General features: G+C 35.4%; 1 protein-coding gene across 1 annotated transcript in view; it reads left to right on the top strand.

Annotated features, from left to right (window-relative positions):
• BIRC6 (baculoviral IAP repeat containing 6) overlaps positions 1-20602 on the top strand; it is a 236563-nt gene that overhangs the window by 194584 nt on the left and 21377 nt on the right. The window contains 4 exon segments of the mRNA XM_027113430.1: positions 650-860; positions 15723-15868; positions 16524-16634; positions 19299-19516. Coding sequence (XP_026969231.1) covers positions 650-860; positions 15723-15868; positions 16524-16634; positions 19299-19516 — 686 coding nt within the window.

The raw sequence follows: 20602 nt of genomic DNA, 5'->3' as shown, positions 1-20602 counted from the left end.
TTAGGGCTTCCCTGGTGGCACTGTGGTTAAGAATCCGCCTGCCGATGCAGGGGACACAGGTTCGAGCCCTGGTCCGGAAAGATCCCACATGCCGCGGAGCAACTAAGCCCGTGCGCCACAACTACTGAGCCCGTGTGCCACAACTACTGAGCCTGCATGCTGCAACTACTGAAGCCCACACAACTACTAGAGCCCGTGCCCTGCAACAAGAGAAGCCACCACAATGAGAAGCCCGCTCACCGCAACGAAGAGTAGCCCCCACTCGCCGCAACTAGAGAAAGCCACATGCAGCAACAAAGACCCAATGCAGCCAAAAATAAATAATAAATAATTTTTTTAAGTAAATAAGTAAATGTATTTACTGCCATAATGTATTATCTGGACTATTTAATCATTTTTATGTGTGATATAACTAAATAGTTACTTAATTACATTTCTTGCTGTCTCCCCAACTCTGTGCCATTTTCATTTTTTTTTGTTCCCTAAAAGTGCTACACTTTGTACATTGGTGCTTCATGAACATCTACTTTAGTCCACTTACCAACCAAGCAATTAATCTTAAGATCCAAGTAGAAGCTACATTGCTGTGGACTTACTTTTATATTGCACATCTGCTCATTTTATGCTTTCGCCTTCTTCCCTCTTACAGTTCTCGACATGGCAAGACATGTGCCACTCTATCGAGCTCTGCTAGAATTGCTCCGGGCCATTGCTTCTTGTACGTGCATGGTGCCCCTATTGTTGCCTCTTTCTGCAGAGAATGGTGAAGAGGAAGAAGAACAGTCAGAGTGTCAAACTTCTGTTGGTACATTATTAGCCAAAATGAAGACCTGTGTTGATACCTACACCAACCGTTTAAGGTACTATACTTTGTTCATTTCTTTTGACCTTGGCTTTTACTATCTTTTTTAAAATAGCTTTGTTGGTTTTTTAAAAATGATGTATGCTAATTAAACAAACATATGCACAAGCAGTAAATAAAACTGCAAAGAAAAAGTAGCCACCAAATCCTACACTCAGAAACGTTTATTAACAGTGGCTTACCAGACATCGCCCTATGCGATCTTATAGCTATAGATAGAGTTTTTCTTAAATGCTATCACATTGTACCTATTATACAGATAGATGCTAGTTTTACTCAATATTGAGGTGAAAGACACCTTCACTCTCAGTAAATACATATTGCTGATAATGTTCTTAATATTTCTGATTATGCATTGTATATAGATGCTGTATTTTACTTAACCATCTATTAGTGGACATTTGGGTTATTTCTAATTTGTAATAACCTCTGACATACATCTTTTGGGACTTGCAAAAATCTCTGCAGAGTAGATTCATAGAATTAGAACTGTTGGCTTTAGGAATTACTAGTTTCATTTTGATACATATGTTATAATTCATGCTATAATGTTTTTTAGAAGGTAGAGGATTTGGTATTTATTTGCTGAAGTTATAGTAAAGTTAGTATTTTATCTTCGTGGAAAATTGAAGTTTTAAATGAATCTTTGGTTAAGTTTATACCTTGCTAGAAATCAGATGGTGAGTCCTCTTATCAAAAACTTTTTTAAAAACCTTTTCCTGGTAACCTTTTTCATTCTCTTAGCAGAATCTGTTTAATGGTTGTCAGTTTTACTTAAAGATGGCATAAATTCTGATGTTTGCATAAACATTCAGAATTAGGCTAGAGGAAGCTTATTTCTTTGTTAGTGGTCTTTTGAATCAGTTAATCTTCTTTACCATCTTTGCAATATATTTGTCCTACCTGTTCTCACTTATTTTTTTAGTAGCCTAAAATTTGAGAAACTCAGTATACATCAAATGATGGCAGAGAATTGGTCATTGGAGGAATAGTTTTTGTCAGCTTTCATTTTTCAGAAGAAATCAACTCCTCAGATTATTCTGACTCTTTTAGCTTTATTGTACTGTCAATATCACTTTAAAAACTAGTGGCTCACTGCCAGGCAGTAATAATCATGAATTAGAGAAGAGATTAAAGAAGACCCAGTTGGTAGCGATATAAAAAGCTGTAGGTTCATACTCTTTTACCAGGGAGGGAAAATGTAAAGGTATATTTTCTTTGATAGTGTGAGACTTTTTTATGTTGTAGAGAAGAAAATAATATTATCTTTGGTCCCATCCTTCATTATGGCAAAAATCTTTCTAACTGGTAACCTAGGTAGCTAGCATAATTATACAAAAATAGTGTGGTATCATCAGACTAAAGGTCTGATTTTCTAACTGAGCTAAGTGAATGGAATTTGCAGACCTAGAGTGCCGTTTTTGCTGCTTTTCTTAACGTATATCCTGTTCACATAACATGCAGTATAATTTCTTAAAAATTAAACTTCTGCATGAAATGTATTAATGAACCACTACAAAAATTTAATTGCGGATAGAGGATAACTGAGTTTCAGTTAACAGGAGCTCTTTATTTTTCTACTTGGTTACCTGGAAAAAGAAATTCTTTAAAATCTTTCACCAAGAAAAAATGACACTTCAAAACTTTTAAATTTTGTACCAGCAAAACATGCATGTAGGGAGCTTCCCTGGTGGCGCAGTGGTTGGGAGTCCGCCTGCTAATGCAGGGGACACAGGTTCGTGCCCTGGTCCGGGAAGATCCCACATGCCGTGGAGCAGCTAAGCCCATGCGCCACAACTACTGAGCCTGCGCTCTAGAGCCCATGAGCCACAACTGCTGAAGCCCACACACCTAGAGCCCGTGCTCCGCAACAAGAGAAGCCACCACAATGAGAAGCCTGCGCATTGCAAGGAAGAGTAGCCCCCACTCGCCGCAACTAGAGAAAGCCCACGCGCAGCAATGAAGACCCAACGCAGCCAAAAATAAATAAATTAATTTTTTTTAAATTGAAAAAAAAACATGCACATAAAGATCATGACTGTTCACAGAGATCATTTCATTTTTTATTTTATCTTTACAGTGACCCTGTGCAGTTAACTATATTTTAAAGCTATTTTACTGACAAACACTAAAGAGAGTTTTGTATTATGGTTTGAATGTGCCTCTTCGTCACGATTCCTCATGATATCTGGTTTTTTTTAATATATGTGTAGAATACAGCCTCTGTTACAAAAAGAAGCCAGCAAAGACATACATGTTATAACATCCCTACTTTCCTATCAAGGTTTCGCACCTTGAGAATTCACTTTCCACTTCACAGAAAGAGGGGAAAATCTACTCTTTTCCAGCCTGTCGAAACTTAAATGTATTTCTTTTTATATTTTCATCAGACTAGAACTCTAATAAAGTGAACAGTATAGTCCAATTTCCTGTAAAGTTTATACCCACAGAAATTGGTCTAAATTTATTTTTAACACTGTTTCAAGATGCAAAGCTTCCCCCTCCCCCCTCCCCTCTACCTGATCCCCAACTGTATTTAAAAACAAAAACAAAACCCAGGATACTCTTCGAAGAGGATGGTCAAGGCAAATTACATTCTGTTTACATATCACTTTTAGGATGTGTTTTAGTGCTTCATCAGGATTTGGAGTTATGACTTTAAAAATAATGTGTAGGTGTTCCCCAGCTCAGAACATTTTTGCATTATTTTTGTCTCTTTTTCTCTCAGTAAGAAATAAGGCAGGTGGGGGGGATGCCTTGACTGTGGGTGATTCCCTGGGGTGTCCTGGCCACATCTGCACCTGGGGGCTCAGGGGAAAAATAGGTAAGAGTAGATAGAGTACATCTATTTAGTATAGGTTTTTCTTTTTTTTTTTAAAGCAAGAAAGCAAGTACTAGTTTACTAATTATGTTTATGTATATTATTGTATTGCCTTGTTTTCTTCTTATTATTTCTCATTTGTTACTTTTTTTTTCTTTCTAAAAGCCAGAAATACACAAAAGGCATGCAGTTCTTTCCCTCCAAATGAAAATTTAACATAGCACAATTTTGTCATATTAGATAAAGAAAAGATAGATTCTCTATGTAATTTGCAGGTCTCTGGATGATAATTGTGGTTACATATAATGATTTACATTGATATTATTTCTTCTGTATATGTTATACTTACAATTTTTAGCTTTTTTGGATGAAAGAAATTAAAACGTTTTGCCCAAATCTAAAGAGGAAGTTTACTTTTACTGGTTGGAATAATCCAATTAAGAGTATCCTATCTTGGGCTTCCCTGGTGGCACAGTGGTTGAGAGTCCGCCTGCTGATGCAGGGGATGCGGGTTCGTGTCCCGGTCCAGGAGGATCCCACATGCCGCGGAGCGGCTGGGCCCGTGAGCCATGGCCGCTGAGCCTGCGCGTCCGGAGCCTGTGCTCTGCGACGGGAGAGGCCACAGCAGTGAGAGGCCCGCGTACCGCAAAAAAAAAAAATCCTATCTTGAGGACAATGCTTAAACCCAACTAATTTTGATCTCAAAATTCAAAGAATGATAGAGATTATATAGGTTAACTGACTCTCCCCTCCAAGCCTGAAACCTTCTATAAGAGGAACTAGGAAAATATCATGAAGAAGCTGAAAAGGCAGATCATTTACTTTGCTTTTATCTAATTAGTGTTTTAGAAGCTTGCGCTTATATTCAGATAGGTGATATCTGGCCTAGTCACAAGAGCATCACTGATTTGTTCATTTAACGGATGTTTATTGAATGTTCATGAGAGCATAACAAGAAAATTAGGACTTTTTCTAAGGGACTGACAGATTATGGGGGAAACAATAACTAGGCAGTTTTAATAACACAGTACATGGCATATTGGAAGTTTAAAACATTACTGGAGGATCAACCCAGATTTGGAAGCCCAAAGAATACATAAGAATTGGCTAAATAAAGAGGAGCAGGGGCCTGATGTACCAGGCTGTGTGAAGAATGTTGGAGTGAAAGAAAGCATCAAGTATTCAGCGAAATGTAGAGAATAAAGAAGTTTGGTGTGCCTGGGTGTCCTTCAGGTGAGAAATAGGGGTGGGAAATGGGGCTAGAGAGGAAAGCAGGGGCTTGAAGAACTTCATAGTTACCTACTCTTAAATGTGATGAGCCATTGAAAGGATTTCAGCAGAGATCTAATCAGATCTGCATTATAAAAAGATTGTCTTAGGGGCTTCCCTGGTGGCGCAGTGGTTGAGAGTCCGCCTGCCGATGTAGGGAGCACGGGTTCGTGCCCCGGTCCAGGAAGATCCCACACGCCGCGGAGTGGCTGCGCCCGTGAGCCATGGCCGCTGAGCCTGCGCGTCCGGAGCCTGTGCTCTGCAATGGGAGAGGCCACAACAGTGAGAGGCCCGCGTACCGCAAAAAAAAAAAAAAAAAAAAAAAGATTGTCTTGCAGTGTATCTGAATGGTTAGGGTGGGAGTTAGAACAAGACTAAATTGCCATGGAAGAGATTTTCATCCTTTCTGTCTTGACAGTTGAGCTGTTTGTGTCCTCTCCCATCCTGCCATTCTGGGGACTGAGGATTTGAGTCTATTAGCATTCTTGCTCTAAAATTATGGACTTAAAAGAAAGTTAGTTCCTAGGTAGAAATACTGTCTATGTTTCAGATGTTTGACTTTAAAAAAGAAATAATATAACTCAGGCTTTAAATTACTTATTAACTACATTATTCTGCCTATGTGTTAGTATCAGTGACTGCGGATTTATCCCTGGAGATCTCCTTCAATAAAGTGTAAGTGCTATCGAATAAATGGTTTTCGGAGCATGGTTTCCTTTGTTAACATATCAGAATCTGAAGTCTGTAATCTTACGCAGGAGTTCTCCAGTACTAATCCTACTAGGTTATTTTACTGAAGACAGAAAACAGTCATCTATTGGCTTGACAGAGGCTCAGAATCATTAGCAGAGAATCTAAAATCTTTTATATTAAGGTTTAGGAATGACAGGGTGAGACTACATTCATTTTCATACAATTCTTCTCTTTCCTTAAAGCTGTCACCCAGCCAAAATTGTATATGTGGAAAACTTATATGACAGTAAGTAGGCTTTAGATTTAATTTTTCTAGAGCCTTTTGTCTATATTATTTTAGAATTCATCTTAAAAGAGTATCATGTGATAATGGGATTTTTATTAATCGGATCAAAATAAACCAAACCATTTTCATGGTTGAAAACTGAAGGAAATTTTTCTTGGTAGAAATTCTTTGTCAGAGTGAAGAGCCTCAGCATTTATGAGGAGGAACTTTCAAACCTTATAGCACCCATGCTTTTGCTAGAATCTTTCTTTAGATCAGATTTTCTTTTTTAACCAAACATTTTATTTAAAGAGGAAACTTCACATTACTAACATATCAGACGGACCAGTGTCATTTGCCATAAATAGAAGATAAGTCTAAAAGTGAATAAACTAAATTTAAAAAATTAGTGTCTGGGACTTCCCTGGTGGTCCAATGGTAAAGAATCCACCTTACAAGGCAGGGGACGCGGGTTTGATCCCTGGTCAGAGAACTAACATCCCACATGCTGCAGGGCAACTGGGCCTGTGCGCCACAACTACTGAGCTCGTGCACCTCAACTAGAGAGCCCACGTGCTGCAAACTACAGAGCCCAAGCACTCTGGAACCCATGCGCCACAACTACAGAGCCCATGCGTCCTGGAGCCTTTGCGCCACAACTAGAGAGAAGCCCACACACCACAACTAGAGAGAAGCCCACACACCACAACGAGGAGCCCAAGTGCCGCCATGAAAGATCCTGCGTGCCTCAACAAAGATCTCATGTGCTGCAACTGAGACCTGATGCAGCCAAAAATAAATAAATAATAAATAAATATTAAAAAAAAAAAAGTTAGTGTCTGACTCCAGACCCGTTTTGTGTTTTAATAAGGAAGATTTAACAATGCTAAGAAATTACCAAAGGCTTACTGAGACCTTTCTTTTCATTGGAAAGAGACTAGTTTTCTCACTCTTCAATTCAGTTAACTAATACCATGTCTAATTATCACTTAATGTTTTCTCACGCTTTGGGAAACTTTATTAATAGGATATATCAAGTCCTCTAAAAGTAATGGCATTTTGCAAATATAAACTAACAAAATTAAAAAGGAGAAGAAATGGGATGATGTATGTCCATTGACTGTCTTACTCTCCTTCCTCCTTTTATCTGTGCTTAATTGGGAGAATCGAAAGTTAGCAGAAGCCAGACTAGCCTTGCTTTTGTTTTAATGTGGCTGCAATTTAGAGTGGTATTTTGATTCTCATCCTCACTCTCCTATGGGTGAGGATTAGTTTGGTGACAGATAATTACAGTATTCTGATGGGATTGGTATTAGTGTAAACCAGAGCACTATTCAAGGAATAAATGTATATACTTCTAGTTTATTATGTTCATCTTTCCTGGCAAGACTAACCTGTTGACATGGCAAGGTGGCACCTAGGAGTGATTTATTGTGATTTAGTCTGTCTTTAAAAAGTTGTTAAATATTTACTGTACAAATTGCATTAAGAACTTCCTAAAGATGATGATATTTTAATATTCTTTTACTCATGATTCTATATTTTACTGTCTACCACCTCTCCTAATAAGTCCTCTCAAGATTCACAATTTGCAATAACTGCTTAGAGTTAATTTGAGTCTAATGGTTAACATAAATAAACTGATGAATATTGCTGTTGGCTGATTATTAGTAAACATTTATATTAAGATAAGTCAGGGAAACATTCCTAACTAAAGACTAGGCAAAAGTGTATTGCTTCAAAATAGAGAATTTTTACATTCAGCACTTTCCAACTTTTGTCTGAAACAGATAACATTTAGATAATTAATTATGAGGACTATTTCAGAAATTAATTTTTTTCTAAGTATATAATAGCATGTTTTGTACACTGGTTTTATACCATTTTGAAAACATACCTTAAATGTACCTATAATGTTAAATGTAATTTTCTACTTAGGCCATTTTCTAATATCATCTATCACTTAAAATTTAAACAAAATTGGGACATTTCATGATGCTATCATATGGAAATTTTGTACTTTTTTCTTGCATAGTTTTTGAAAACTTTATTACCATAAATGTTCCGTTTTTCAGGTGCCCTCAGTATAGCAATATTGACACTTTTCTTTCTTACCGAATGCAGAAAAAAAAGTTTTTCATTTATTTTATCCAAAAAGCCTTACTTTCTGTTTTTTTTTTTAGTTTTATAATTTGATGATTTTTGTGTTTAATACTTTTAATTTTTATATCTACAAGCAGTGGAAGAAATAGTTCCCTAGGGGCCAAAAGAGAGAGGCTGGGGCGGGGGCGAGGGGGAGCGCATGTGAGAATGACACCCTGATACAAAAGTAGGAGGTAAAGGATGTATAAAGGTGTAAGCAGTGTTTGTTAGACACATGCCAAAGACAGCCTGTGATTAGATGTTTACTGCACGTAAGTCCAAGGTCACTACCACTTAATTTTATGCCAGTTATGAGAGATCAAAATCTGGTAAAAATGGGGCTTCCCTGGTGGCGCAGTGGTTGAGAGTCCGCCTGCCAATGCAGGGGACACGGGTTCGTGCCCCGGTCTGGGAAGATCCCACATGCCGCGGAGCGACTAGGCCCGTGAGCCATGGCCGCTGAGCCTGCGGGTCCGGAGCCTGTGCTCTGCAACGGGAGAGGCCACAACAGTGAGAGGCCCGCCTACTGCAAAAAAAAAAAAAAATCTGGTAAAAATGAATTTTTCTAACTGTCAGATTAATGACTTAGGCAGATAAAAGACAAAAGTATTTTCTGAATTCCTTTTGTTCTGTCAGTTTGAAATAATTTTGATTAGTATAATATTTATGTTCCAGCCTCTATGTTTTTATTGATTTCCCTTCTTGTTTCTGAAGAATAAGCCAAACTGCTTTAAATGTGGGAAAAGTTATAATAAATATATAGTAGCATATAGCTGTGTAAAAAATACAAGGAATAATATTATAACCTAACTTTTGTGTAGGATATAGAGTTTCAGAAGTTCTTAGATGTGTATTACTAGTTCTTTTTGCTCTGTGTGGTAGACAAGAAAATATTCTTGTTCTACAAAGAATGAAACTATTACTTAGAATTTAACATTTAAAAACTTACTAATAGGTAATAAATCTGGGATTTAGCTCCCCACTTTCCTGATGCCTGTAGTGTTCATTATCAAAAACAACATTTATGAAGAAAGAGGGACTTCCCTGGTGGTTCAGTGGGTAGGACTCCATGCTCCCAAGGCCGGGAGCCTGGGTTCAATCCCTGGTCAGGGAGCTAAATCCCACATGCAGCGACTAAAGATCCTACATGCCACGGCTAAGACCCAGCACAGCCAAATAAATAATTTAAAAAAAAAAAAAAAGACAAGTTGATTGACCCGTAGTCCAGATACTTCTATTTTTATACCCCATTGCTACCTTTTACCAAAATTGTTCATTGATCACTAAGGTGACATGTAATGGCTAGACTTCAGCTTTAGCTGATTCCTGAAAAACACTTAGATCAAGTACCAAAGTACAGCTTATTCTATTATTTAAGTGATTAACAAACATAAACTCATTAAAAATTATAAATTGACTTAATACTTCTACCTCAGTAGCATAACATATAAAATGATTATTTATTCCTTGTCAGATTACATTAGATGAGCTTTATGTTTCAAGATGGTTTCCACTATCTTACTTCTGACAAAATCTCAAGCAATCTTAATTGCTGAATTTGAAGTCTCTTGCTAAGTAAGGTTTAGTTTGTAAATCTTTCTGGGCACTTCACGATAAGTAACCTGTCCCATAATATCTACAGGGTTTTAGAACTATAAGGAATGCTCTTAAGAGTTCAGATAGTTCATATCCCCCTTTTTATAAATGATGAAAACAAGGTCCATAAATACTGTGATTTGTTCCAAGGTCTCGTGCTTAGTGGCAGAGAGCTATGATAAGACCTCAAATTTCCTAATGTCCCAATCAAGTATATTTATTTACTAAATTGAACTTAACTTCCAAAGAACAATTGGATTTATGCATCAGTGAATAATTAGAAATCGAAGTGTGAACTTATTTCTGATTTGGCTTTGGAAAGTTAGGATACATAAATATTTTTAATGTTGACAAGTAACATTTTTTAATTGAAAATTTTGCTTTTGATAATTAAAAAAGTATATATAAGAATGCAGATTCTACAGAATTTTTCTTATATTTTCTTTTGCTTATCTTTTTTCACTCCCCTGAAGAATTTTTTTTAACACTATGATAAGATGTTAAAAGGTAGCATATTTCGTTAGATATGCATAGCCATTCGAGTTGTGCCTAAGTAATAATTACTAGATCACTAAGGTAACCTAAGTAAGGTAAACTGTGTTTTGTGGTCTGTAGAACATGAGCTGGTAGCAACTTCATGTAATTATCACTTAAATGAGGATTAAGTCAGCTTTACCCATTTGATTTTTTTTTTTTTTGCTCAAAAGAATCAATAAAAACATTTCCTCTGAAAATTTCTTAGTTATTGATGTATGTATTTTTCCTTTACTGTCTTTTCAAGCTGATTTGGTGTCTACTTGCATAGACTAGGGTGGTGTGTTGGAGATATAATTATTTTCTCTATGTTGCTGGAGAAGCCTCTTCCCACCCCGCTAAACACCCTCTTGTTTTCCATCTCCTGAATTTTGTTACTATCTTAGTATGTCCTATATTTGTAATATCTTTAACTCCCTTGTCAAGAAGAAATTAAAGAGTTTATAAGCAAAACTCGATATTTAAATAACAAATAGAAAAAACAACTCCTGCCTGTTTATGACCAGTTGTCGATCAGCATTTTATTTTAGATTCTTAAAAAAGAAAGAACTTGAAAGCAACTCTGTCACCTCCATTAATAAAGGGATTTGTGGCATCAGGTAGCGTAATACTTTAAACCTTTATATATGTATTGTTTCCACTTGAAATATAATTATCTAGTGTGAAAATTCATTTTGTTGCCCACAAAATAATCACAGTGTGAAAATGTGAGCCCTTCAGATTTTAAGTACCATTCTTGGTGAAATTCATCTGCTGGCCATTTCAACCTGTGTTATCTCAAAATGAAGTCACAGTACAGCCATAGTAGTTTGGTTTCACTTTTGAGTAAGTGTGGCACTTCGTAGCCTCCTTGGAGTTGGAGCAAAGGCAGATATTTTGTCCTTGATCTTTTGTGCAGACTTTTCCTGCTCGACTCCAGTAGACAAATAATCATATTTTGTATATTTAGTATTTGATAGCTTCACCAGAAGTTTGAAAAAGGCACTTGCCGCCAATCACATAATCTTAATTGCTAATAAGGACGTGACACAAATGACTCTGTTGAGTGTAAGGTGTTCTCAACATTGAACTTCTCTTTAATAGCATTATTAAAGTAAGCATCCTTGATTGCCCTTTCCCTTAGCTATCCCAAAGTGTCTTCCGGTGCAAAGTTCATCAGTTTTTAAAATAACTGAATTGTCTTGTAGAAATACCCAATTCATTTTTATCCAACTAAGCAATAAGATTAGTTAATTTACTTCTTAAACGGCATATTTTCTATCAAACTCTCTTGTTTTAACTCCTTTAAGTTAGTTCCTTTAGGGCTTCAGTTGAGAAAGAATTTCAGTTCCAGTCCTCCTACATTTGTTTTCATTGGAAAAACATTTCCTATCTTTTCTTTTTCCTCTGTTTCTCAAACCTACAAAGTGAAAAAGGCCTGATTTCTTAGACAAGAAGAATTTGTTGCAACCATATATATATACTTTTTAAGTTTCTTTTTGTGATGACCTTGGACAAATTCAGTGGTTTGTCAACCTTTTTTACTTGGTGGTGGAGACAGCAGTGCCAACATTTATTTTAATATCTCTTAGCCCCAGTTGGATTGTCCCCTGGTGAAGCATATTACTTGTGGCAACTCCATTCCACAGCAGCACACAGTACCGTATTTGTCCTGTGATGTTTAATCTGACTGGAAAACTATTATATTTTTATCTAATCTAAAAATCAAGGTTTTATTTTCAAAGGCTTCTCATACCTCTGTTTTGAATATTCCCTTCTCTCCTATTGCTCATTTATGCTTCATTTAAGACAAAGAAGATTTTATTTTCTACTTTCATTTAAATCATATTGAAAACTAAAACCAGTACTTCCATTTGGAAAGAATTTAAGTAAAAACAAAAGGGAATCTAAAGTTTAAAACTAAGCTTTAAAATAAGCATGGAAAACATTCATCTTACAAAGGTCTTATCCCATTTAGTGGTGCATTTCAAAAATTATTTTCGTGTTTTCTATAGACATTAGAAGCAAATAATTCTCCACAGTAATATTTTTAAAAATCTTTCTGCTTACTTTTACTTCTACTTTTTTTTAAACTATAATTCCTGGCAAAGAGCTTTAGAACTGTGGATATGGTGCATTGTTTTATAGGTAAATATAGAAGTTTCATTCTCTTGTAGTTTTAGAATCTTCCTCTAAGACACTAATTCTTAATACTTCTGAATCTGGACATTTCAGCACGTGGTGTCCTGATTACTTCTTCAATGTGGTTCTGCTTTTTAAATGTTTATTTCAACAGTTTGATAGTTTTGACTTTAGAATTAGGAGTGCAGGGGATTGAAGTGGTCTTTCCTAATGTCCAACCAAGAAGATAGTTGTATTAAGCTGTTTTTAGTTTATAGATTATAAGAGAACATAATTCTGATATCTTGTAGTCATACAAATATCCAACTTAATGTGGGTGGTAGAATTAGAAGAAGCAGTTCAATATAACTGAATGTTGAGTTATGGGTTTCTTTTTTCTTTTTGTTTTCACAAGAAAGATTTGCCCATTCTGCTCACATCCTAGTTTAGATTATATGTCACAGAGCCAAAATTTGCTTAATTTATTAGCTGTGTCGTTGGAATTCACAGCATAGTGGAAAATGTTTGCAGATAATTCTGTGCAATAGTAGAAACTTCAGTTGATTCCTCGTATTTCTTCAGGGCAGTGATCACAACCAGATTCAACGTATGCACAAAGCAGCGGATACCATGGTAGCGGCCGTCGCTGATTGCTTTTACCATGTTGGATCCATTGTCAGTCTCAAAGACCTACTTCCAGCTAGGTGCCTTGAACTCAAATAGCTTTTCACACAGACTTCAGGATGTGAGCTAAGGTATGGCCTTTTTTCATGAGCTGGGCCTACATATGGGTTGACAGTAACCTGCAGCTTTTATAGAAAAGAGACTGCTGTCTGTAGTTTAATGTCAGACAATGACTAGTTGTAGTCATCATCAGGCAGGTAGTGTGTGTTCTTCATATATTTGAAGTACTTTTACCTTTTGAAGATTATTCCTTTTTCTGCTGTATGTTTTTTCAAAAAGACTATCCACATAAAAAATTCTCGTTAGAACCTGCTGCAAAGGTCTAATTATGTCTGCATTATGGTTCAGCCATTATCTTCAAGATGTATGTGATTATTTCTTTTACGCATTTGGTGTAAAAAATGCTGTTTTTAAAATTTCTGTGGATCTTTTTGCAAAATTCTTAAACATTTTTAAAATTTTGTGGTCAAAAATAACAAAAATTTTTATCCTAACTATTTGCAGTATTTTAATAATAGAGATTTCTCCTACTAATCATCTTTTAAAAACTGGAGTTAGGAAATTGGTATTCATGAATAGGGCTTGACATTTAGAATCAGTAGTTTTCTGAGGGTAACTTGCTCTAAATTGCATTGAGGCAGTTTACTCTCCATGCCAGAGGTTCTTGTTTCTTCAAGGAGAAAATACCCTAATTCTGGAAAAATGAGCTTCACTCCTGTAATCTTCCTTCTCTGCTTGGCAAGATATGTTTCTTTAAGTGACATCTTTATTGAGAATATAATGAATCAACTGACTAATCATAGATTTAGGAAACCATCTTTATTTTATTATGGCTATAACCATAACTCTTCTGTTTTCTCAAACTACTTACTGTTGTTTTCCTATTGTTCAGTGGCCCTTCTAATTAAGAATTTTTTTAAGCCCCAGGAAGAGAATCATTTGCAACTGGGGAGAGAGAGAGTCTTTATAAATTCAGAGGGGGTACTATCAATCAACTTAAGTGTTTTTTCTTGACTCTCAGTGTTTCACAAAGTTTGTGAACAGCCATTGGTAAATGCAGAATTTGAGAATCTGTTTGATCTTGTCTACCAGAATCATATCTTTATTTAAAAAATTGTCAGACTCACTATTAAACTGTAGTCTCAGCTTAACTTCATAGCTATAAAAGATGCAGTATGTTATTTGATTCTAGCAGTAAAATGTCTATTTCAGTCTTAAAACATTCATTCACTATATTCTCCTTACTTACATATGCAAACATATATGTTCGTATACATGTTCACACACAGAGGTTGATGCCTAATATGATATACAGCAAAACATCTACCAAGTGGTTCCTGAGTAGCAAATGAGAGTTGGCCATGTGTTCTCTGTGACTCCTACATATACATCAGGGAAGATAAGAAGAGAGGGTAGGAGAAAAAGCAGTAACCCAGTGACACATTACGGTTCTTAAGTTAAATCCTCTTGCCAGGTGAGGTGGTGTATGAGGTGGTATAAAAATATCTGTGGATGCTAGATTTTCACACAGTGTGGGAGCCAATTCAAGACTCATGCGTAACACTAAATCCGGTTACCCTTGTTATCCATCTGAGTGGCTCTTCTTAATTTACCTCTTATTATCTACCTAAAGTTAAGCACTGAATTGCTTCTGAGCAGATTTTTGTCTTTGTGATAAAGAACAGTTTATTTGGACATAGACTGCATGATATTATTTTGTTAAAGACTCTTCTATCTTCTATCAGTCTTTTTATAGTTCTCTAAGGCTCCATGCCCACTTTGTGAAATGTTGTTTTAATGTTATAGCCATGTCCTTTTGTTAGTAGCTGTACAAACTAGAAAAATGAATGATGCATAGTTTAGATCATACCTTAGCATAAACATTTTAAACGCTTTTATTTATATGTGATTTCAGTTTGTTTTAAATTATCTATTTAATGAATTAACAAAGATGTAGATTTTTAGTATCTAAGAAGTAGTGTAATGATGATGTGAGTAAAACATGCTGAGAGTTGAAATAGAAAAAAGGAAATTGATACTTAGTTGCTGTTTTTAGTGAACCTTGTTAATAAAATGCTACTGCATTCACCTAGAAAATTTAATTTGAGTCTATATTAGACCCTGAATAGGGAATACAGAAGAATATCTTTAAAATGATTATGCCCTAAAACTTAACGTTTAAATAAAGATTCAGTGTATAGAAGCACATTATATTAAGTTACCTAGTAGTGAACCTGCACTTTATTCTGCAATTTTTCTTTTTTTCCCCCCCCTTGGAAATTAATATACTCTAAGTGAAATACAAATAGTATTAAACTGAAAAACCACCTATGGATCTTTGATTCCCAAGTCTTAGAAGGCAGAGGATCTTTTACTTTTAGATACAGAAGTGATTTCTCTACTTCTAGGTACATAGTTACTGTAAGTATGTTTTTAAAGGTGTGGATCGAAGGACATACCAGGTATTGGGGTCTTTTTACAGTATGACATTTCTACAGTGTTTTTAACTCTTGTCTGTTTTTGCATATGAAGAGACAACCTACTGGAAACTTTGGTTATTATGCTAGGCATTATCCTATGGCTTCAAAATGAATCTAATTTAAACTACTCCTGGTATATATCATGTGTATGTCAAATGAAATGCAGACTATCGTGTTGATTTTTAAACTGTTACTGATTTATGGAAGTATTTATTTTTCAAAACTAAAATCTTAATTTTCCTTGCATTTCTTTCCATATTAAAAAAAACTTTTCAGATCTAAAAGGGAAAATGTTAAAACAGGAGTAAAACCAGATGCATCTGATCAAGAGCCAGAAGGACTTACTCTTTTGGTGCCAGACATTCAGAGGACTGCTGAGATTGTTTACGCAGCCACTACCAGTTTGCGGCAAGCAAATCAAGGTACAGCACTATTCTCTTTACGCTCCTTTTCTTTTGATACAAAGATGTTTCACTTACTACTGAAAACCGCCTTCTCTTCCCTCTATGTTAATGGTTTTCTAGCAAGTTATTTACCTAAAGATTCTGTTCTATGTCAGGTTTTCAAGCTAATTATGTATAGTCTCTAATTTTAAAATATTTATCTCTACTGTGTATGATTTCTAAGACTGTTGGTAGGCTGACAGCATGCATTATAAATTTCTTTTCCCACTGAAAGTTATGAAATTGAAAAATGCAATTGTATTAGAAAACAGTACATTAATAGTGTGTAAGAATTCAGTTAAAATTGGCATTTTCACATATTAGCAATGGAAGAAATAAATGATTCTTCATCAGCTATTGCTTTATTTCTGCTGTTTTTGCCTGAATAGATGAAATCTAATTAGCATTTTAAGAATTTAAGCTTTAAAATTGATAAGATTTTTAGCCCTATTAGTTATTTTTATGAAATAGAAAGAAATCTTTTAATTTTAAAATGGTACAATAGGAAGATAATTATGAAGAGTTTGGTAATTTTTCAGAATTCAAATTCTGAACTCTAGAAGTTAATAGTTTTTTTGTTTTACTCTTCGAAAATGTATACTTATGTTATTTATCTTGAAATATTAAATAACAGAAAAAAAACTAGGTGAATATTCAAAGAAGGTGGCTATGAAACCCAAACCTTTATCAGTATTGAAATCACTTGAAGAAAAATATGTGGCTGTCATGAAGAAATTACAGTTTGGTAAGTTGAAATTGTACTCTTTATTTCTTCAGCTCTCATTTTACATTTTTTAATAGTGCTATTGAAATGTGTTTTAGTAAAATTAAAGAATTTCAAACTTGCTTTTACCATGAATTATTCATATACTCTATATATGTGTGTATGTATGTTTATATATACACACATGCAAAAATTTTTATCATCTTTCTATCTCTGAATTTATATCTGTGTTTATAGTTATGTTTGGAAATCATGATTCAGTAGAAACCAGGAAAAAAACAAAGCCAAATGTCTAACAAACAGGCAGAAAGTGGTTTTCTTTCTTTACCCCTCCATGTCTGCATATCCTTGCCTGAAGGAAGCCAAGACCTGGGACTTTGAACCAAGTCTGTTACTCTTACCATTTTAGAATTCCAAGGGATATACCTTTGGAAAATGTAGCCTTTCCCATTCCAAAACTCTTGACAAGTAAGGACTGATGAAAAGATCATATAAGCACCCTTCATAAGGTGCTGGTTTATGAATAAACACTAGAATTCCAAATTTTGATGACCATTATTAACTATTATTGTATGTCCCTCTTTTTCATTCTTGAGAACCAGCCCAAAGGACGTTGACTATATTAAAAAGAACACCAAAGTAGGAGTCCAAAAAAAATGTAGATTTATGTCATAACTGTCAGAGTCATAGGCCAGAGCCTTTGATTAATGTTAGTCAGCCAGGAGGCTTCTCTCATATCACTTAAAATCACAAGCTCTGCCAGTTGGACGTGACTTTAAGTGTAATTGAGTTTTGCTATCCATTGACTTTTAGAATAATTTAGAAAAAATAACGGGTTTTCTGTTGTGTTGTTTTTTAGTAAACTGCGTTTTCTAACTTACGTATCAAATATTTTCTCATATCACGATTCTTATACAACTTGATATTTATTGACTGCCTAATATTTTTTATAAGCCTAATTATTTTTTTAAAGTACTTTATATATTTTTAAAAAAATTTTTTTTGGCTGCGCTGGGTCTTTGTTGCTCTATGTGGGCTGTCTCTAGTTGTGGTGAGCAGGGGCTAGAACGTGGGCTCAGTAATTGTGGTGCACAGGCTTAGTTGCCCCTCGGCATGTGGGATCTTCCCAGACCAGGGCTTGAACCCGTGTGCCCTGCATTGGCAGGTGGATTTTTAATGACTGGACCACCAGGGAAGTCCTTGACTGCCTAATATTCTCATACAAAGTACTGTCATTTGTTTAACCAATAACTAGACCTTTAGGTTGTTTCCAGTTTTTTAGTAACGTCTGCAACATCTCAGTGGGCATTATTGCGTATAAATATTTGTACACCTCCAGAATTATTTCCATAGGACAAATTAATAGAAGAGGAATTGCTGAATCAAGCAGTATGTAGGTTTTTAGCAACTAGCCATTATCTTTGATTGTATATTTTAATAAAATTTTGGTATTAGAAGACCCTGTTTTCTTATAGATATATGATATAAAAATTTCCTCCAGGCGTGGGGATAAGCTCATGTATGTATCTGGTGGATTGCTGTTTATAAAACTCAAAGGAAATTTATCCCTGTATTATGTGAAAGGTAGCAGAGTTGAGCAGATGAAATAACTCTGGTTTACAACTTTACTGATAGAAACTGCTCAGAAGTCTTGTTGAGACATAGTACATTTGTAGTGCACAGACCCATGACACTGTTTATAGGTCTTCCCCTTTTTTCTGGATTATAAACTTCTTGAGGCAGATATATTTTCCTGTTTATTATTTAACTGAAAGAGCCTAGCCTAGGACCTAGTACTTAGTAAGTTCTTGGTAAAATTTACTGCATTAATGATAATTATAATGTAGTTTTCATGTTTTTCTGTATATTTAGAATTGTATGAACACAAGATCAGAAGTTACCATTGTTTCTTTGTATTTGCCCTTGTATCAGTAGGTGGTTTTAGTTTAGTTTTATAAGATATTTAAATATCTTTGTTTTCATCCATTGGTGGGGTAGGGTTAATCTGAATTAGAGATGTAGTTCAAATCCACTTTTTTTTCTTTCTATTTTGTATGGACATATAGCTTATAAGTAAATCATAACTTTAAGTCCTTCCAAATCTGCCTGAATAAATGGTTAAGAATTAACCCATTACTTTTATTCTGTCAAAGTACTTCAGAGATTTCCCTAATAATCCTCTTTTATCCTATTAACTTAAATTTCAAAAGTAATACAGAAATAAACTTCAGCCTGTCATTTCTGTTTTCTGATTCCAAATGCAAATATATAAAGACTTATTCTCTTTTTAAAAATGAAATATAATGAAATACCTTTTGGCATTTCATGTTCTGAAATATTTTGGCAAAAAACATTATATACCATTCATTTTATCTACTACTTTGCATTGTGATTTAAATGCTTGATGTTCTATAATCTACCTGCATGTCCAAATTGTAAATTTAAGTTGATTTCTTCCTTTGCTTCCATGACATATTTCATCGCTCTAGCAGCATTAACACACATATGTAGGTATTACGTAAACATTTATAGTTCGCTCTTCTTCCACATTGCAGACCTCTCCATTTTGTGGGGGAAGAAGGATTAGTGATTTGTTTATTTGTAATTTTTTGTTATTATGACAGCTATCCTCCATTCTGGTTTTTTTTTTTTTTTCAGTGTTTTTTTTTTTTTCTTTTCTTTTAGATACGTTTGAGATGGTTTCTGAAGATGAAGATGGGAAATTGGGTTTTAAAGTAACCTACCACTACATGTCTCAGGTGAAAAATGCAAATGATGCTAACAGTGCTGCCAGAGCCCGCCGCCTTGCACAGGAAGCTGTGACGCTGTCAACCTCACTGCCTCTTTCATCGTCCTCTAGTGTTTTTGTGCGCTGTGATGAGGAGCGACTTGACATCATGAAGGTAGAAAAAACAACTTTTTTTCCTATTTCCCTGGCTAATCCAGTTATTCAACTATTCATATAAAGCACTAGAAATAACATGAATCTAAATAAATTTAATAAAAATTCTGTTAACCATTTTGGACATCAGTGAAGGGAGTCCTTTTTTTTTTTTTTTTTTTTTTTTTGCGGTATGCGGGCTTCTCACTGTTGTGGCCTCTCCCGTTGCGGAGCACAGGCTCCAGACGCGCAGGCTCAGTGGCCATGGCTCACGGGCCCAGCTGCTCTGCGGCATGTGGGATCTTCCTGGACCGGGGCACGAACCCGTGTCCCCTGCATCGGCAGGCGGACTCTCAACCACTGCGCCACCAGGGAAGCCCAAGGGAGTCCTTTTCTAATGTTAGTTCAGAGTATGTGGATGAGAGTACTATTCAAAATAAAGATTTAGAAGAAAATACCAAGATACCTTCCCTGAACAAAGGCTGTGTGCAGCCTGTCATAGTTTTAGAACATACTATGAAAGGATTTAATGCTGGTCAGTTGAAAAAAACTTACAGGACTTCTTCCTTGTAATCCAGAATACTTCTCTCATGTTTTATACTATCAGTCTTCAAAATTTTTTCTCTCTTTTTCTTTTCTAGGAAATTTATGTATTTACAGACTCATATGATTTAAGTAATGGTAGTACAATAATAAATAAAACCAGCAGCTTTATGTTTTAACACTGTGGTGATCTGCCCTTAAATTCCAAGAGACGCTGCAGCTAGTAATTTTTAAAGATTTGATAGCTGGGGTGGGAGGAACCTTTCTTTACTTGATTTAATTCATGGATTAAATATTGCGTCTTCTTTAGATACACAGCTAAAACTATTGACCCATTGATTTGAATAAGGTTTTTTTGCTCGTTTGCTTTTTTGTTTTGCTCTTTTGGATAAATTTTCAGTAGAAATCTCATAGACTTTGCCTATTGACCACACTTTTCCTTGTTACAAACAGTAGAGTTGATTATTGTATGATTGTCTAGGGAAGTATTTTATTGCTACATAGACCACACAAGTTCAAACTTGTGACTGTTAAGCATTATGCTGTACCTCACATAAAGGATCCC

The sequence above is a fragment of the Aethalodelphis obliquidens genome, unplaced genomic scaffold (genome assembly GCF_003676395.1).
Source record: "Aethalodelphis obliquidens isolate GAN/ISIS:26980383/991018 unplaced genomic scaffold, ASM367639v1 scaffold12, whole genome shotgun sequence".
NCBI lineage: Eukaryota > Metazoa > Chordata > Mammalia > Artiodactyla > Delphinidae > Aethalodelphis > Aethalodelphis obliquidens.
The sequence above is the reverse complement of the archived record's forward strand: the minus strand, read 5'-3'. Positions and strand labels throughout refer to the sequence as shown.